This window comes from Taudactylus pleione, unplaced genomic scaffold (genome assembly GCF_031769625.1).
Source record: "Taudactylus pleione unplaced genomic scaffold, aTauple2 ptg000329l, whole genome shotgun sequence".
Lineage (NCBI taxonomy): Eukaryota > Metazoa > Chordata > Amphibia > Anura > Myobatrachidae > Taudactylus > Taudactylus pleione.
Window position 1 is genome coordinate 11661944 of NW_028284730.1, and position 20135 is coordinate 11682078.

General features: G+C 44.2%; 3 protein-coding genes across 6 annotated transcripts in view; 2 read left to right on the forward strand and 1 right to left on the reverse strand.

Annotated features, from left to right (window-relative positions):
• XPO7 (exportin 7) overlaps positions 1-3619 on the forward strand; it is a 92455-nt gene extending 88836 nt beyond the window's left edge. For 2 of the 3 annotated variants that reach the window (XM_088443394.1, XM_088443396.1), the window contains one exon: positions 10-3619. In XM_088443394.1, the coding sequence (XP_088299520.1) occupies positions 10-103 (94 nt within the window). In that variant the 3' untranslated portion in view covers positions 104-3619. The remainder of the gene's footprint in view (positions 1-9) is intronic. The other variant, XM_088443395.1, reaches the window with a different exon arrangement.
• On the reverse strand, positions 3135-9704 carry PBDC1 (polysaccharide biosynthesis domain containing 1). The gene is made up of 6 exons (XM_088443397.1): positions 9604-9704; positions 8517-8582; positions 5305-5364; positions 4889-5029; positions 4689-4800; positions 3135-3594 (listed from the first exon to the last, which is right to left on the reverse strand). Exons 1-6 carry the CDS (start codon positions 9643-9645, stop codon positions 3497-3499), a joined length of 519 nt encoding a protein of 172 aa, XP_088299523.1. The 5' UTR covers positions 9646-9704; the 3' UTR covers positions 3135-3496.
• A 3298-nt stretch (positions 9705-13002) lies between these two features.
• Positions 13003-19115, forward strand: NPM2 (nucleophosmin/nucleoplasmin 2). Of its 2 annotated transcripts, none has more exons than XM_088443253.1 (10): positions 13003-13087; positions 13302-13373; positions 15922-16007; positions 16272-16394; positions 16473-16566; positions 17626-17759; positions 18220-18239; positions 18494-18524; positions 18754-18807; positions 18871-19115. In XM_088443253.1, the coding sequence occupies exons 2-9, from the start codon at positions 13316-13318 to the stop codon at positions 18796-18798; spliced, it is 591 nt and encodes a 196-aa protein (XP_088299379.1). In that variant the 5' UTR covers positions 13003-13087; positions 13302-13315; the 3' UTR covers positions 18799-18807; positions 18871-19115. The 2 variants fall into 2 exon arrangements, with proteins under 2 accessions (XP_088299379.1, XP_088299381.1); XM_088443255.1 differs by having other exon boundaries at positions 18223-18239.
• Positions 19116-20135: the final 1020 nt, after the last annotated feature.

Genomic DNA, 20135 nt, shown 5'->3' on the forward strand with positions numbered 1-20135 from the left:
CCTCCACAGGTTCACGCAAAATCTCTCCGCCTTTCGACGAGAAGTCAATGACTCCATGAAAAACTCAGCCTGCGGCCCCAACAGTAACGAGATGATGAGCTGACCTCACCCCACATCTCCAACCATCCTCTCCCCACCATCTTCCTCCCCTTGTACAAAAAACCCTGCACATTTTTTGGTAATGTTTTGAATTCTTTCTACGGATAGGGGAAAAATTCGGCGAGTGGATCTCTGCCGCCTCCCCCCTTTCCACAGAGCGGAGGCAGGTGGGGGTGCTTATGAGCGAATGTGAGCGACACCTGTGCACCTGGACTGAGCCCCTACTGAAAATTTACAAATATATATATAAAAATATATATATGTACGTATGTGTCCTTTTGAGTGACCAGTAAAGCCACCCTTCCCTTTCCACAGATTCCCCTCCCCACCAGCGTGGATGTATGGAGGATGGGCAGAGCATTGCTAGGATGAGGCGCTGCAGAGACTGCTTTAAAAGGGTGAACAAGTTCTGCCAGGACAATTTGTAATGATGCTCTATGCTGGGGGAGGCAGCCCCCTCTCACTGCTGCTGCCGTTGTTCTGACTGTGGGGTGACTGATTAGCAGCACAACAGTCTCTCTCGTTGCATCTTTGACGCAAGGTGGATACAACTAGAGAGAGTCCCAGGCCGCCGTTCAGCACTTACATGTCCCACACTGAAGTAGTGGGAGAACAGTAGTTTATAACAAAGTGCTTATAGCCCACAGTGTAACCAATAGTTGCCTCAATACAGCTGGAGGGATCTCACATAACTGTGCTATTATATTAGGACTGTGTTGGAGTTATTATTGTGCTTAGATGAAAGGGATGTGCAGCCTTTCTCCTAACATAGAATTACTGCCTGTAATGTACCTGCATAGGTATGTAACCTGTATCGCGATTCCTAAGCTACAGGTTACAGCTAGCTGGGATTGCTGTGACCTGTAAACCAACAATAACTAGGAGAGACGGCTTTGTCTGAGCCTAGTGTCTGGGATGATGGAACATAGGCTGCCATTTGGTGATGTAATACAAGTGTTAGTAAATAGCGTTACCGTCTAAAAAAAAAACTTGTCTTAGCAGGGTGGTGGTGACCTCAAACCGTCACAAGCAGCTGAACAGCTAAACCTTCCCCACTACAGCAATGCTACACACCTGCAGACTTTGTATATGCTCAGCACCAACACTGGCCACACATTTCCTACTGCAGCCAGCAATTGCTGGGAGTGATTAAAATCAGTGTACATTTTAATTGTTCACAGATAATTGCCTCTGGATACGAACGTGTGTGGCTGGCTGATTGGTGTTTTATTCTGGTTGGTACATTTCTTGTATAGCGAAGGTGCTCTGTGACAATCCCTGTTGTTGGCAGGCAGAGATGTTCAGCTGTTCATGTGGGTCTTATAGTGGGCAGTGAAATTCAAACAATCACAGATAAGGTTGCCATCCCTGTTGTGGCTTAAATGATATGTTCATGTTATAGGCACTAAGATCCATAATATAAACATTTCACTCAAATTATTATTGAACTGGATGACTAAATGTACTGTACGGCATTGGGCAAACCACACAATACCCCTCCAAGATGGAAAACACTCTCTCACAAGTGGGATCTGTGTATATAGGGGATGGGCCATTAACCTCTTCATCTCCTGCTAGGTGTGGCTGTTTTTTTTTTTTTGTGTGGGGGCGGGGTGGCTCGGCGCTCTAGCCCACAAGAGAGCTGTCTGCTGCCATTGCTGGGCATGACCCTTCCCTGGGTCTGGCTGGGGGGGGTGGGGGTGGGGTAGTGCTGTGGTAAGATGGATATGCAGAATCAGATCTCTACCACTGAGGACTGCATGCGCCTGTCAGAGTGCTGTGACTTCCTCACTGCTAGCCCGTCATACAGTCAGGCTGGTTAGGTGGCAATCTGCTGCAGCATTCCTAACATAGTCATAGTGCTATCTACTGCAACACATGAGGTGGCGGGGGATATATTTTGGGATTCCTACTGATTAATATAAATAGACTATTAATTTTAGACCATATAATAGTGTGACTGGGATGATGTGCGCCATCTGCAGGTTATAATAAAGTACTGCACAATATGTAAAAAAAAAAAAAAAAAAAACATTTAGGCCCTTAGAAAAAAAAATTATACACTGCCAATATTATAATTTATAAAAGAAACAAAAATCTGCAAGTCATATAATATAAAACAAAAACCCACAACAGACCATCTTTATAATTTAGCTAAGCAATTTTAAAGTAACCTGAATTACAGAACTTATGAGAAACTCCTGCTTACATGTCTGTTTAATGGGATGAGATGCACAAATGAAGTGCGCATGTTATTGCAGGTTTATTGGGAGGGTAAGGGGTTGACATGTTGTCCTGAATTTGTAACTAAGAACACAGTGATCTTATAATCATCTGGTATAGCGCTTGCAGGAAACGCACCTTGGTGAACATGGATCAGGGGTGGGGGATTTTTACCATTCAGGTAATATTACATACTCTGCTTATAAACAAATATAATAATTAAGCCAGGGGTGTAATTATCAAAAAGGACCTTTTCTGGGGGTCTGTAAAATATAGTGGCATTAAAAAAAAAAAAAAAAGTATATTTAGAAAGGAAGGAAATAAGACCTCTCTCGACTAATATTTCTTACCCCTCCATTTATGTATTTAAAAAAAAAACAACAACAACCATGCACTAAGGATTTCCTTGTTGTGGTAAGATCTTACCAGTGGTCTCATTTATCAGGGATTTACATCACCAGAGGCATTGCTATATATTGTACATCTTTATGTTTACACAACTTAAGAATTGTATTTGTCACGTGTGGCTATATTATTAACTAGTGCCGCTAGGAAGTTTAGAAAACCTGCACTGTATTGCTTGCTAATGAAATCTGGCTTCCTGTCATACAAGAAGGTCCGTAGTCCATCAACCTGATCTCCATCCAGCAAATGTCCCTTCAGTTCCTCAGCAAGTATCACCATAAAGTAGGAGTCAGTCATATTACCATATTCTCTTACTGAATGAGTGGATTTTGGGCACTTCCCTTGTACAGTTTTGGAGGTCTATCCAGGATTGAGGCAACTATAAAAGCACGGGTGGATCTATGACATATTTGTAAATATACATGCATTTTATTAAAATTACCAAAAGCAAAATAAAATATAAAGAAGAAAAAAAAAAACACCACAGGTGTCAAAATACTCTGTCAGCACTTGTTAGGTCTGAAGCAGTTTTAAAGTCTGTGGTGGCAGCAATGAATTCTGGGTATTTTACTGTTTGCCAAATGAGTGTATAGTGGTATCTGCAGAAAATAAAATTGAATTGTTTGTTAACCGGTACTGTCATACATGGTCGATAGATAGCTCTACTCATTATCTGATGACACGAACACATGTCAGCTGTGAGACACTAGTCCCAGCAGTCGATGTCCTTAAGCCACCATCACGCCATGTTGTCATAGCCTGTGCTGTCTCATTTGGCTGCTTCTGTCAGCCTGTGATGGAAAATGACATCATTGTATCCTTCCCGGTTCCGTGCAATTTCGATAGCGTAGAACTGGATCCTGGTAGCTGAAAGAGAAAAGAGGTACAATTACAGTTGTGTAGATACTAGCTGTGCCTATAGCTCTGGTCTTGTACAACTGTGGGTAGGAAAGACAGTAGCAGGCCATAGGGTCACATTTTCCTGAGCATATGTCCTATGAAGGTGCAGCTCTGCTATGCTGACAACAATCTGCAGACCCACAATTCCCCAGCATGTAAAACAGTCTCTGTACAGGTCGTGAAGACATATGTAACACATACGGTAGCTAATTATCACTTTGTTCAACTATAACTCAGAGGCTATAACGTTATTTGGCATGAAACCCTTCACAAAACAGCTGCTATCATTCTAGGGTTTGTTTTACTGTGAAGCAGAGAAACAGCAGCACATGTATGGGAAAGGCTGTTCCTTCCATTCTTCCCTCTTCACTCTCTGTTCTTAAAGTAAAAGGCCCTATTACATCATTGCAAACGACTTTGAAAGAGTAACCCGACGACGGGGTTTGGTGATCACTCGGCTTCTGGTCTTTGGCAAAATACGACTTTGATGGGAGATGCCCATCAGGCATCTGGGCTATGGTGCCCAGACCATCAGGGTGAGTGAAGTGTGTACTGCATTGCTCGGAGAGGCAGGCGGTCATCCCGAAGGAGACCAACTAGAGGGAGGTTCGGTGGCAGCGCAGCATGACTTGTAAATAAGTGGTGCAATGAGAAGTGACAGGCACCACAGCAATGTTCAAGGTATAGGTGGGACAGGCCATGGCTGGGCAATTTCCATATCACTGATAGTTTTATTATATACCTATATTATGTTGGTAGGAAAAATTATGTGACTTATGTCATGGGACTCTGTGGTGACTTTCATATATCTATATATAGATCAAGATGGATATGTATGTAACAGATATAGGGGTTTATTTACTAAGCAGTGTTAGGAGACAGAGTGGAAAAGTGATAAGGTACCAGCCAATCAGCTCCCAACTCTCATAGGCTGTGTTTGAAAAATTACAGTTGGGAGCTGATTGGCTGGTACCTTATCACTTTCCACTCTGTCTCCTAACACTGCTTAGTAACTAGACCCCATAGAGAGGGTGCTTAGCGTTTCCTTTACAGGCACTCACAGAAGATGGTGTTTTCCTCGGAATACTCTTTGCTGCTGTCCAGCCTTAATAAGGTGCCATAATTAAAATCTTCCACCTGATTCTCAAACTGCATACAGAACGGCCGCCACTTCTGAGGAGAACATAAATGCTGCGTGAGGGAGCTGCGCTATAGTAAATGTACAGGAGTACAGATCCCTCTTTGCTAAACACCATGTTACCTCTTTGGCTGCTGGAGACTTTAGATCTTCAGGATCCAGAACATCAATACGGAGCTGGGGAAACTCTCTGCGGAACGCAGTGTAAATCGTATCATCTGTCCGGGTCAGTTTCAGGAGGCGAGGGTCCACAGAGGCTATAAGCTAAGGGAGAGGAGGTAGAACACGAAGTATGGATCATCTGTCTACAGCAGTGTTCCCTAGCGCCAGTCCTCAGTAACCTCTAACCATGCACCATGTTTTACAGGTCTCCTCAGTAGCACAAGTGTAATCATTAGCAACACGTGTCCGTCAGTAATGAATACATCTTTGTTCCAACTAGGCGTTCTGGAAAACAAGCACCATCAGAGGTCCCTGAGGACTGGATTTGGGAAACACTACTGTACATTACCCTCTGTATCTCTCCACACCCAACTTACATTAAAGTAAACCTCTGCATGCTGATATGCCTTCATGGCCCAAACCATCTCCACATTGGGCTGCAAAGAAAGGGTGGAACAGTCAGCTAATCATCATGTGCTCCTAAACTACTAACCCCTCTAGCTGGAGGGGGATGTCCTAATGCAGTGGCACCTGCATGGCTGCCATGGGTTGGTAGTCTAGGATCTTATCAAATTGTTTATGGTCATTGTGATTGGCAGCCAACAGCACTGGTTTTCCCTATCAAAACACAGAAGCATAACCCTATCCGCCACCACATAGCTGACCCTAAGGATGACAGATCAGCACAATTAAACTAATACGTTATGCTGAATTTCTTAACCTTAACTGGTGTGGTCACATGTAATGAGACCGGAGCCAGAAGTGCTTCATCTGGCAAGGTCACATGATCAGTCCCCCCTGCCCCATAACAAGGTGAGGGGGCGGGGCTAGGCCACGTGAGGGGGCGGGGCTAGGCCACGTGAGGGGGGTTATGCTGCCCATTCAAAAAAATATTTTGGCTGTGGGATATGTATATAAAATTATTTATTTTCATACAAATAGTGGGGATGGGGGAGGGAGGACTAAAACTACCACTGGAGGGGTGGGGGTTGATATTGCTGGGGATCTTTTGACACTGGGGGCACTATTTTTGATGGGGGGTGGAAAGTGAAATTACAATGGGGGCCTACAGCCACGGGTTGGGGGTGCAAAACATGCCCTAGGTTTATATTTTTTTCATTAAAATATATTTGTAAAAATAATTTACATTTCTTTAAATGGTTTTAAAACAATCATCAATTAAGTGGTTAAGAAATTCTTGGCCTAGGGGTACTGTGAAAAAATGTTGATGCTATAGGGTGCATTGATTCAAGAAAGTTTGGGAACCACTGTCCTAATGTATAAATCCCAGACATCAAATAATTTACTACATAGATAGCTGAACGTCGGTGAATAGGGGGTGAAGGTATCAACACTTTGTCCTACTGACTGAAGAGAAATTCTGCCATGGTCACATCTTCCGCAAAATAAATGTATATTGTGGAATATGTATTAATCTACATTTTTTCTACTTAAGACAGTAAATACCTCAGTGATGTGTAATATCAGGTAAGCTATAGGATATTAGTTCAGCCCACAAGAGGTCTTCCCGTGTAGGCGACAGGTCCACTTCATAAACAAGGATTTACAGAACAGGGGGAAGGCTTTCCGGGAACAGTGTTACCTTTTAAAACTGTTGCTGGTCAGCATTGGGACTAGCTCTGAGTTATTAATGTATTTCACTCCGGTCGTTTGTACCTAATGCCAAACAATTGGATCTGATCTATTTGGGAATACACATACAGTGAGAAATGTAGCACAGAGTTCTGGGTTGGCTGATGGCCTCATGTATGCTAATGTCAGCCATCTGGATATTCTGCACTGACCAATCAAATACCATCTGATTTGGACTGTTTAAAATATAAGTTTATAGAGTCACACTGCAATGTTCAATTAATAAGGTTGAACGTAAGAAATTCTCCATGTGGGCAGCAAACATCAGGCAAGGGATGGTTCACTTAAGCCCGGGAAGTGCCGATTAAAACTCCTTATATCCAGCTTTGACGTTACAATATTATTTCCCATTACTTCACTGTGGGCACTGGGAAACATATCAATCAGCATTTCTGTGTGTTTTTGTAATCAAAATACATTAAGTACTGGTTAAATAAAGTAAAATATTACACATAGCTTATTACTGAGCACACAATGGGGGAGATTCAATTCAGTGCGATTTGAATAACGCCGGGAAGAAGTTCCTGTAGCTATTCAATGGAACGCGCTGTGCCCTGCATTTAGTCATGAGATGCAGGTTACCACGCCTTAAGCCATGTGTTTAGTCGCGGTAACCAGCATTCTCTGACCTATATTGCCGGCTGCGATACGGTTAGCGCACACGCTAAGCTGGAAACCAGGATCAGTTTAGTCAGGTTTCTGCTCACACCTCAGGAGAGTACGAGCAGGAATCCTCTAGTCAGGAGTTTGCAGCACAGACAATTGAATAGCTCTGGGAAATCCTTCCCGGAACTATTCAACATCGTACTGAATTGAATCGCCCCCAATGCTTTTATAAGTGGGTAAGTTATGGGTGGGCAGATACAAGTTTCTTAGGGCTTCATAAAAATGTATGTAGTTTGATTGGAAAGTTTGTCATTCTTGTTTTGTAATGTATTGTGCAATAAAATGACCCAATCGCCATAACGCATCGATTACCAAACTTAATTAAATCACCATGGCCTAGGAGTATCAGCATTTTATTCATGGCGCCCCTAGGCCAAAAGTTTCTTATTGAGAATTCAGCACAAAAGTAAATGAAGTCAATTGTGATTACCTGTCATCATTAGGGTCAGGGTGGACAGGGATGGGCTTCTGTTTGTCAGCAAGCAGCACTGGTTTTGGCGGGATGTAGTTATGAGACCGGCAGCCGCGATGTCGCTAATCTCAATCCCACTGAAAGTCCGACACGATTTAAAATAGGCGTGGGAATACCGGCGCCTATCTTAATCCCGACACCGTATGCCAGCCCAAACGAGGTAAGTCCGGGGCAATCTTAGTGTTAGCCGCTGGTTAAGGGTTAGGGGTGGGGGGTTGGGATTTTGTACGGATTGTCTTGCTGTAACATCACTGGCCCCGCCCCTGTGTACAGATCAACCAATCCATAGCCTGCATTTCTTTGTACCTTCCATTTTAAGCCTCCCGTTTTTGCGATAGGTTTTCAACATGATATAAAGACCATGGTTGGTATCTGTACTTGTTGATGGGTCTTGGCAATCAAATATGAGGAGCCCCCATCATTCTATGAGCAGCAGTGGGGCAGTGACCAGCATATTAATACTATACTAATTATTAAAGGAGACCCCCTAAGGGGATGTAGTCAGCATCCCTGCGTGCGGGATGCTGGCTGTCTAAATACCAGAGCCGAAATCACGATAGCGTTTACGCACAAGGGGGAGGGTTGGGGTAGGCGGGGAAAGGATAGGTTTAGGGTGCCGGTGTAGGAGGTAAAGGTTTAGGTACTAGGTGAGGGAGGGTTAAGGCTATTGTACTTACGTATGGGTGTTGTTATTCTGACTGTCGGGATGCCGCTGTTGGTATTCTGACCAGCAACATCCCGACCGACGGGAATCCATACCTAACCCCCTCTAAGATAAAGTTATTTTGCCATACTTACATCATTGCCATAGGACTCTGCAGGGAGAGACAACGCCTCAGCTACAGAGAGTGCTTCTGTTGCTCCCTGTAAAAGGAAGAGAAGATACAATATAGTTTGCTTATTACAGTTGTAGCTGCATAGACATAGCAGAGAAATGGAAATGGACTTCCAGCACTCACAAAAACCAATGGGCAATTCCCTTACATTATACCTCACTATAGAGCTGTTTCTATTAGCTAAACACTCGAATTTAAGCTCAAGAAATAGATCTATATCTCCTTAATTCTGGTAAATAGTGTTAAGGCTGTATCTGTCCTGTAAGGCAGAGGTTGCCAAACTCGGTCATCAAGGCACCCTAACTGTGCTCAACCACGGATATTCTTAAAACCTAGACAGATGGTTAAATCAAATTGAGACATGTCACCTGTGCCCAAGCATTGTTATCTTTAAAACCCGAACCGAGTTTGGACTAATGGTAATACTTAGCAGAGGTTCCCAATCGGAGAATCCGTGCCAGCACCCTCAGCGCCCTGCCCGCAGTCTAGTAGGAACACAAATACGGTTATAGTTTATCAGCCCTATATGAATAATCAACATTACACTAATGGAATATCAATCCTATATGAAGCATTATTAAAGTGGTACATTATATAAGCAGTATATGAATAATCACCATTATAAAGTGACGCTACATCAGCCCTATATGAATAATCACCATTATACAGTGGTACTGTATATCAGCCCTATATGAATCTGCCAGTAATGATCACCACTAGGTGTGATGAGGAGGCTGCAGGAGCTCTCACATTATTTTAAGATGGAAAGGAAGGTGCAGCTGCTATCTCTTATTGTACTGTATGATTTCCATGTATTTATATACAGCCTGAGAACTACAAGTCCCAGAATTCCATGGCATCCTGGAGAGCCCCATGTTCCTGGCTGCCCAGAGTCTGACGCTGCACCGAGCCACTGGACACGGTGGATAATGACACACCAGTGGGTTATATTGTATATATAAATATCACTCTCATTAGCACCAATAATATAACGTAGTCCTAGCAGACATATTATTATACAACCAATTATTATGTTATCGGATTCTCACCAGCGAGCCCAGGCCCCCTATGCCGCTTGTCGGCGCCGCCATCTTTCATCCAACCTTTCACCTCTTTACACTCCAGAAATCGCTTATTTCCGTTTGCTGTGAAGCCTGTCCCGCCATTTTTATTAGGGCACTGTTGTACGCCTATTTTACAGCTTTACGCATGCGCAGCAGGTGACAGCTGGAATAGATGGGACAGAGGACATATTGTATGTGGCAGAACCTCTCCTGTGGGACTGCATAGCCAGCTAGAACAGTGGCCATATTGTGTGTGGCAGAACCTCTCCTGTGTGAATGCATTGCCAGCTAGTATAGTGGCCATATTGTGTGTGGCAGAACCTATAGCAATATGACCCTTAGGCCAGTTATTCAATTATATGATGCGCCTGTCTGCATTTTTAATACAAATACATAACTACTGTAGTTGCCACTTTAGTCTGTGTGCGGTTGCGTCATGGCACTTTTTTTAATGCTGTTTGTTCCATATAAGGGGATTTGAAAACAGTCACTGCACTTGAAGATGTTAATGTATACGTGTCTATTTGAACGCATTGCATATGTACCCATTGGGCTATGGCACTGTAATATAGTGGTGAATAGGAGCACCAGGGAGTGTATATATACTGGTGTCCTGATTTGCACAGGGACCATGTTTTGAGACATGTAATATTTGTCTGGCCTTGTGAATACTTGTCATAGCGTGCATCCGTGGTATCTTCAGTGTGTCTTTTGCCGCAGTGTGACTGTGTCTTTATGCTAATACTGAGGCCAGTGGGCTTCGTACTGAGACGTGCACTGGCTGAGGCGCTAAACCGCCACTGTGCTTATTAAGACGCACTATCGATCAAACCATCTGACGCACCATCCGAGATTGAACCAGTCCTATGGACGTGCAATTTCTCCATCTGATCATGGCCACAGAGGTCAGCGCAACTGTGTCTTTGGACTTGGACACATATGCTTCCCATGTGCATGTACAGTATATAAAAACGCTGTGTATGTCCATCTTATGCAGAGCTGTATACACCTTCTGGTACACTCTGTTTGTTTGGTTTGTTACGAATCATCATCATGCATCAGCCTATATTTGTTGTAAAAGATGAGCGCGGAAATACAGCGTGTTTACGCTAACAACCAATTATGTGGCTGCAGTTCCGTAAACTTGCCCTCGCTGACCTTTATCTATATGGGACTGCCCATTACAGCCCAATCACGCCTCTTCAGCCATAGGTGGAGAATGGAGGTGCGCTTGAAATGCGTACAATGCTGCATCTCTTGTACTTGCGTATGCTTGGTTCACGCCAAAATTGCCGGCAATCTGGCTGCCAGGTCGGCACAGTGGTGGGAGTGAAGCGTGATTGGGGGTGGAGCGGGAGGCGTGATTGTGCGTTCACGCCATCGAGGCCACGCCCTAGCTACACAATACTAATACTACTGGCATTGTGCAGCATGGGGCGGGCACAAAGACGCGATTCAGCGCAAATCGCGTCATCGGCTCTCCCTGGACCCCCAACTTGTATTCTATAAGTGAGCGGCTGTGAGGTTGAAGTGGACAGCGGCAGGCGGTGCGGACAGGTGGTGGCCAGCCAGGATACTTGCTCACTCTTCCAGGCGACCAGGAGTGCCGGATTTTAGGGAGGTTCCCTGGCGTTCTAGGAGAGTAGGCAAGTATGGTTCACTTCCATTTTTCAGTTGCACTGCACTTGTAAAAAGCCAAGGCCACTTGCTTGTATTTGCTCCCAGGCTAAAAGCTGCCAGCCAGTACTTACAAGACACATATTTTTATTTCATTCTGTTTTATCTGCAATTGTTATCTGTGCCGGCAGGTTATTACCTGCCTATCCTCCCGGAATTCGCGGGAGGCTCACGATTTTTCGGGTAACCCCCCGCACCCCCGGAAGAGTAGGCACTACTCCCACATTCTGCCCACTTCCTAGTGAAGTGGGCAGAATGGAGAGAATTTCCGTGGCAATCGCGGGTCCCCGTGTAGGGGTCGGGGCTTAATGACGCAATTCTCAATGGATCACGTAATTTAACCATGCCCCTATTTAATAAGCGCCCATCGCGGTAATTTATCGTGACGGGGCTTAAAGACGCGACCTGTCAGGCCCCGCCACCATCGCAACCCACCTGCCTCTCCTCCCCGGGCATCTCCCGGGGAAGAGACAACACAGGTAGACAAGTATGCTTTTATCTATATCAGAACATCCCAAACTCGGTCCTCATCAAGGCACCTTAATAGTCCAGGTTTTAAGGATGTCTATGCTTGACCACAGGTCATTTAACGACTACCTCAGTCAATTTGATTAAACCACCTGTGTTCAACCATAAATGTCTCTAAAACCTGAACTGTTGGGGAGCGTGTTTGGGAACCTCTGATCTATACGGTACCACCAAAGGGCATATTCAATTAGGTACGAAAAGTCCCGTACTTTTCGCATGCCGGACTTTTCGCCGACATCACTGGTTTTCCATGCGAAAAAGTATCGTGCTCGTCCCCGCTTATCCCTGTATACAATTACAAATCGGCGAAAACAGGACCCGAGAACTGGCGAAAAGTGCTGTCAGACTAGGGGAAATCAGCCTGACACCCCCCAAAAGATGCACTGACATTGGGGATCAGTATAGATACCCCCGCATAGACCTGCTGAAGGTATTTGGGGTACTTACATGCTCTCAATAGCTGCTATTTAGCATCTTTGCAAAAGTGGTGAAGAATAGCATTTAGCAGGTTTTTATTGCAGAAATAAGTAGTCCCAGCAAATTTGGGGTACACAAAAATGGGTGCTAGCATAGTTTAAAGTTGCTAAAGTGAAGTTTAAAAAAAAATCTTTCAAAACCACCTGCCGCAACCACCTGCAAACTTAAAAACAACTGGGGCATACATGGGGACCCCACTGGAGTATATTTTGCTAGTTTTTAAATTTGTCCCCCAACTTTGGACTTTTTCGCCCCCAAAATGAAAGTACCTTTTTGGGGTGATCTAAAGTGTTTTTTTAACTTTTTTTTACGCAGTTTACCTTTGGGGGACTGTCCCAAGAGTGCAGGGAGGCTTTCCGAAGTTTGCACTCCAAAACCTCAATTCTGCACTTTTTTTCGACACCAATTAATTTTTCGCCGGTTCCATTGCATTGAGTTTCCACATCGGCGAAAAGGCTGCAGAATTGAATACGGACGAAACTTTTCGCATGTCAAAATGACGTCACGCGCGATACTTTATCGCCGAAAACGGCTTTTCGCACCTAATTGAATGCGGCCCCAAGTGTCTGACAGATATCTTAACGATTGAAACAACACAGATTGAAGGAACTTGAGAACTCACAGGGTTAACTATGAAAAAAACACACAATACTTAGTGTCTAATTCATTTCAGGTGTCTGTCCTCAGTTATATACCCCTCCATGTGGTCTGTCTTTTCTATCACTTGTCTTATTTGGGATTGCAGGCCTCCTGTGTGTGCTGTGAGAGTAATTTGGTCCCCTGAGTGGTAAAGAAATCTTTGTTAATTTTTTTTGTCTCTCTCCAATTTAAGTCTGGTTCTTTGGTAGTATGTGTATTAGTGCTACAGTACCATAACGTGGACTTTACGTCAGAGTCCTATATTTGAGCCACTCTGCAATGAGGTAGTCTGTTGTCTGCTATTGCCCCCTTATGCTGCCCTGTACTGGGTGTAAATGTCTATGGGTTTTTGTGTTCTACAGTGTGAAATCTAGAGATGGCCTCCACAGCTAGTAACACCAGCAAGGTTGAGAAACCTGTTTCTCTTATATGGGGTAAGTGAATTGGCTCTTCATTCCTTTTGGATGTATGGCAGTAAGGCTTCCTCTGCCTAAAACAACTGTAAGGGGGGGAATTCAGTCAGTGGTGATGGCTGAGGTTCTGATCCTCTCTATGCCACCAACATTGCGGTGTTTCCTATGCACCCATAGAGGTTTTGGGTATATTTCAGTAACTGGTGGTGTGTAGCTGCCCATACCTGGAGCAATGCAGTACATCTGTGCCACTGTATTGTAAGCTATTTAGTGCTTCTAGTTACATTATTGGGCACTAAAAATGGGTGTGAGTAGGAAAACTAACATGAAGGTTCTCAATGTCTGCCACCTCCTACTGGCCTGTGCTGTCTCCCCCTGCTGGTAGTATATAGATGGTACTATGTGAGAAAGTATTACATGAGACAAATCTCCTGCAGGGGATGTAAAGGAAAGCTAGACCTGGTCACTGCCCCCTAAGATTTAATTGTCAAAGCTTTGCCTCCTGTTACACCACAAGCTCTTAATATGGTCCTTAGTCCCAAAAGCACCAGAGGACTGCTGGTACTGGCTGCTCTGCACAGGCAGCACATCTGCACTGCTTTTAATGTTTACTTAATGAGGTGGGACTTTGTGCTTCCTAATTGGGTATGGTAGCCCGGTGCTATCCATTCTACTGCTGGACCATCCTATACCCCCTTCCTGTTCTACTGCAGTTGAATTAACTGAGGGGTGTTAAGTGGTAAACATACTCCCAGCTGATTTCAATAGGAAGAGCAGTATCCAGGAGCAGAGCATTCTGTGCTGTGTAAAGCTGGCCACACACTAGACCAACTTGCATTCAACTACTTGATTGGTTGGAATGAAAATCTGGTAACGTATGGGAGTAACTGATGATGAGCAATTTGCTCCTAAATGCCAGAAAACAGATGTAAATGGTCATCAGACAAGTTTAATGTTTGAACAATCCGTTTTGTCCATTTCCCAGCGTTTGGGAGCAAATTGCTGATTGTCATTTACTTTCATACCTTACCAGATTTTCATTCCAACCAATCAACTAGTTGGCTGGTTGGACAGCATCTTTAGATGTGTGGTCAGCTTAAGGCTATACGTACAGCCCTAATATAGTGGTTACATGGGCGTCTTAGAATATTTAAGCCTATTTCTAGTGCTGTATCTTCATAATCCTGCGGGATACTATAAAACATCTGTACAATGGGACACCAAGGAGAACGGCTGCTGTTGGCACTGCAAGTCAGCTTGTTGGGCTACTATCTGGCGTTTAACTATATCCCCTCCCATGCAGGCAGTGGCGTACCTAGGGTATTTGGAGCCCAGAGCAAATTGAAAAATTGAGTGCCCCTTATACCAGTGTTGGCTAACCTTGACACTCCAGCTGTTGTGGAACTATATCCCAGCATGCCCTGCCACAGTTTTAGCATGCCCTAATAGCAAAACTGTAGCAGTGCATGCTGGGTTATGTAGTTCCATAACAGCTGGAGTGTCAAGTTTAGCCAACACTGCCTTATACAGTCCCCCTTATGTAGGCTCCCAGTAATGTCCCTTATACAATACCCCAGTATGCAGTGCCCCCAGTAATGGTCCCCCTTATGCAGGCCCACGGTAGTGCCCCCAGTAGTGGTCCCGACCCTATGCTGTGCCCCAGAAGTGGTCCCCTTTATGAAGGACCCAAGTAGTGATTTCCCCCCCCCATGAGTTGGCCCTTATACAGTGCCTTCTGTAGTGCATAAAACAGACACGCACACAACACTGACTTGCCTGAATCCCTGTGCCCGCCGCTGTCTGCTCCTCCGTCCTCCCGCTGGGTCCTACTCGGTACTATGGGAGAGATGTCAAGACTCCTCTCCCATCACCCACTGCATCAGCTGGACGGCAGAGCTCTTGAGTGGGCGCAGCAGCCAATGAGTCTGACTCTCATTGGCTGCTGAAACACACTCCACCGCCAGGCAGTACGAGTGCACTACCCAGCACGGCAGCAATTGTGTAACTGTAGTGTGGACCGTACTCACTGCAGTCTTCACTACACTGGCTGATGGCAGGCCTGTATGAGCCCTGGCAGCCCTGCCCTAGTTACGCCACTGCATGCAGGCTATTATGGTTGGCATTAAACACTCCTCCAATCACTTTCTATTCTAGTGCACTGTTCAGAAGATGAAAACTACTATCTTAGTGGTTATGGGCAACACTGCTTCTTAACACCCCTCTCTTTTTGACTGTTGGCATGTAAATGTAATCTGCCACAGTGTATTAGGGTAGTGTAATAAAACACAAATCTCCTTTGGGTTATCGTATTATCCTTGTCTGCAATATTAAAAGTGTAAAAACATAATTGCCTTTTTCCAGCACACAAGTCTGTTTCTAGTTGAGGATACTGAGAATTGTATGTAGCCTAAGCAAGGTGCTGTGCTGCTGACTTCTTATGCAGCAAAAGGGAACATCATTTGTATGTAAATCTAGTTGCTGCCCCTGAAAACTTGACAGTTGGCAACACAATGACTGCACTCGGTGTTGTACATAAGCCTGGTCCTCATACAGTGTTCTCCATCCGTAGGGTGTGAGCTGAATGAGCAGAATAAGACATTTGTGTTTAAAGTGTCAGATGAAGATAAGACAGAGCACCAGCTGGCCCTAAGAACTGTGAGTATGGAGGTGTTGAAGCTGGTATCTGCTAATGATCTGGGACATGGCTTGTACAACGACTGCTTTGAGTGAAAGGGACAGCCTTGTGGCTATTGCTATAGTATTATGGCATAGCTCGGCACACAAAAGCTATTGTGAGGATGTTGGGATTGCACGAGTTCTAGAAATGCTTTAGAGACCAGAACACAGATGTTGGGAGTTATTGTTCCAGGTAGTATGTTCCTTGTTTCATGCAGCTGTTCTATTTTGGATGTCCCTTAGGTCTGCCTGGGCGATAAGGCGAAGGATGAGTTTCATATAGTAGAAATAGTTCCTCAAGAGCAAGAAGGAAGTGATACAAAACCCGTTCCAATTGCCACCCTAAAGCCATCTATTCTACCTATGGTGAGTTCCAACAAACCCTTCTGAAGACTTGACTATTAGGTGTTAGTCTCGTCTAATGTTGTCGTCCTTCCCATGCAGGCTACTATGGTTGGCATTGAACTGACTCCTCCAATCACTTTCCAGCTGAAATGTGGGTCTGGGCCAGTGTTTATTAGTGGTCAGCACATTGCATGTGAGTATCAGTTTGCATGCGACATGGCTCATGCAGTCTCTATAATCTTGTCTGCTACTAGGATTGTTTAGCTGTGAAGTACATATTAGTGTGTGGTTGTACAGATTGTAATGTCAATGAATGTGAACCAGAAGGATGAATGATGCTGTCTCTTAATAGCATAGTGGTCAATTTCTGAAACTGGTTTCAGTAATCTGTATAAAATATGTTGTTCAAGAAATGGCCATCACTGGGTGGACATATTAGATGGGTCTTGGACATTTTTGACCAGGCATCAACACGTAAGGCAGTCACGCAGAGCAAATGTTAGTAGCAGTGGCAAACGCAGGATTTCTAGGGGGGGGGGGGGGGGGGTTTCCAAATGCTTGATTTTAGAGTGTGGCCTGTCCACGAAGAGGGCATAATTGGCACTTATTCAGCTTTAATATGTTGCATACAAAGTGTATAGTGTGTCATAGTTCCAGCATTCACAGTAAGCCATTAGATGCGGCAGTAGGGTCATCCTGCCTGAGATGAATGGTTTCTGTCACATGTGGGCTCCATTCCAGAGCATTGGAGCAAGTTTGGGAGTCCAGGGGATCGGCATAAGAACTTAGCACTGCCCTGGACATATATGTACATATCAGTCGCCTTATGTACTTGGTAGTGTATTATTGATTAGCCCTATAGATGGTCTATAGCAGTGCACCCCTAACAGTGTATTTTTTCCACATCTTCTAGTTGGTGCACAGGTATATTTATTCTTGGCTGACCCTTTTTTAAAAGATCCACAGGTGGTGCTAATTTGTGATACTGAGAAGAACATGCAACACTAGTAACATTCCATTATATTACTATTTCTATTGTGGTCATGGTGTTGGCTGGGAAGAGGGTTACCAGGCAGATGGACCCCCCCCCCCCTGCATTTGCCTATGAGTAGTGCCAACATTGGAAATATTAGGTTCCATATTTGCAGTGGTTCTAGATTAATATCTAGAAGTAATTCCAACTCAGTATCTCTATAAATGCCCTAGTGATGAGCTTGTATTAAGAAGCCTATTGTTACTACTGCTACCTTAGTGGAAGATGATTATTCCTGGGCAGAAGAAGAAGTTGAAGAAGAGGTGGAGGAAGAAGAGGAGGATGAAGATCCAGAGTCTCCACCAAAAGCTGTAAAAAGGCCAGCAGCCTCCAAGAAAGCCGGCCAGGCGAAGGTACAGCCATGATTTCTTCCCACCACATGTTGTGCACTAGCCATGAGTTTGGCAATCAATATGTTGACACTCATAATGCAGACCTGTTCATAATTCAAGTTAAAGCACTTTAACAGTGTCTGCTTTACAATTTCTAAGCATTATAATTGAAGTTGTAAAGAAAACACTGATAATGCTTTAATAATGTTGTTAAAGGTCCTTGTCAGTGACCCTTTTGACTGTCAACTGTTCGCTGAGTAAATGGTTATTTAAGTTTGCTGTTAAATTGGTTACCTGAGGGGCTCTGGGTTGACGACTTGCTTTTTTTTTTTTAAACCTATATAAAACTGATGTCCCTATTAAGAGTTTAGTGACTTCAATTGGGCAGCTGTAGGAATGGTAACTTAGGAGTCCATTGGGATGGTCTAGTGATGGTGTTGTGACTTATGAAGTTGTAGTAACACTATTGTGTTTGCCCTAGAAGAAGAAGATGGACGAAGAGTAAGTATTAATCTGACATATAGCTTGGAATGAATCTGGATGGTGGCAGTGTGCACTGGTTGGTGGGTGCTCGGTTGAATCGCTAAATGAATTAATCTGGTAAGTGGCTCACTCTGTTCCCTTATGCACACTGGGGTGGCTAAAGAAGTTCTGGTTCTACTGTTGGCTTCCACTCAGCACATAGTAGCTGATGCTATAAGTCATGGGCATCCTGAATAACTGGGCAGGTAATGTGTACAATGTCTTCCCTGCAGGAGCTCTGAGGAGGACAGTCCTGTGAAAAAGGTATGTAACCTCTGCTGTGTACTCGAGCATAAAATGGTGCACCTGTGAGAAGTAATTGGGTCACCTCCTAAATACACAATCTCCAGTAGTGTCCCTTAATCTTTATACTTTTGGCTTGTGTCTAACTGTTAAAACACTAACCCCTCCTAGTAATTAACACTTCTAGCAGCTTAATAATACTATAACCAAAGTCCCTTCTGGACTAACTACTCTCATATTGAACGTGCAGGGTAAAGGAGCAGGACGGGGGAGGAAGCCAGCTGCTAAGAAATAGATGCATTAGGTGAGTCTCTAGATGTGACTTCAGCTCTACAGTGTACAAGGTGTAACAGATCCTGTCCTACAGGTGCTGCTTTCACTTTCCTTATGGACTACTATCTGGCAGTACAACCCACTCATCTCCTGTGCTGCTATTGGGCTGCCCTGTGACATGTTCTGTGACCCACCTGATGGATTTGCCCCACCTGGAATGTGTTCTGCCTGTGGAGAAACAGGAGGATGGAACTTTTTTGTATAGTTCAATGTGAATAACTTGACCCTGTCTGGAAATTATCTGAAATAAAATCCCTCTTCTATGGGAAGTGAAACATGGTTTGTCGTGTGATTATCACTGGTCAAATCTTTTGTCTTGTGCTTCAGGTAACATACTAATGTACTTGGCTTTCAAGAGGTATCTTCTGAATGGTGTTGCTTAAGTGTTTGGGCCAAGTACAAAAGTGGAGATGGGTTTTCTCACTCTTCAGGACTGGGTGGGTTTAGTCTCTGCTCCATGCCCTAGTGTAATACCACATTGGCAGTCAGTGTGCATGTCTTGTATGCTCTTCACCATGTCCCCTGGATTACTGGGATCTGCACTGCTAATACAGGGCTTCTCAGTGTGCCTCACTGGTGTATACCTGTGTAAACACTACTAAGCTATATGCTATGTATAGGATTCCTCATAACATGAGCTGCCAGCAGCCCTTTAAATACTAAATGGATTCAAATGTAGACTGAAGTAGCTGCATTGTCACTTCACTCAGCATGTATGTAGGCACAGCCACAACTGTACATGTGTATAGTCTCATTGTAAATTGTGTACAAAGTTGCTGTGCAATGATTCACTTATACAGTGGCAGCTGGGGAAAAGCTGAGTAGGGGGAGATCACAATGCAGTACCCACCCTTTCTCTGCTAAAAGAAAGGTGGATTGGGGGGGGGGGGGGTGTTAAAATGTGTCCTGTATGTAACAGTCTACACCTTTATAAAAGCCCTGCTAGTGTGTTGTCCCCTGGCCAAAAGTGGTTTGGGACTTCATTTGGTGCAAATGAGTCTTACCGATGTATGCAATGTTGGTAAAGGGGCTGTCAATGGTTTCAGAATTCCTCCTTGTAGCAAACTTTTTTACTCTGGCTTTTCAATGGAGATCAGTTAGTGCTGTGGGACAAATTTCCTTGAGCTTCTGTAAAATCAACTTTGTTTGCAACTCTTGACATAAGCAAGACGCGTCCTGTGTCTGATTACTACACTACAGGAGAGTGGTTTGAGGCACAAACTGCTTTCCTGAGGTTTGAATGTAGTGCTGCTATCCCTCAGCTTATTACTATGGGTACACTGGCCACTTTTCAGGGGC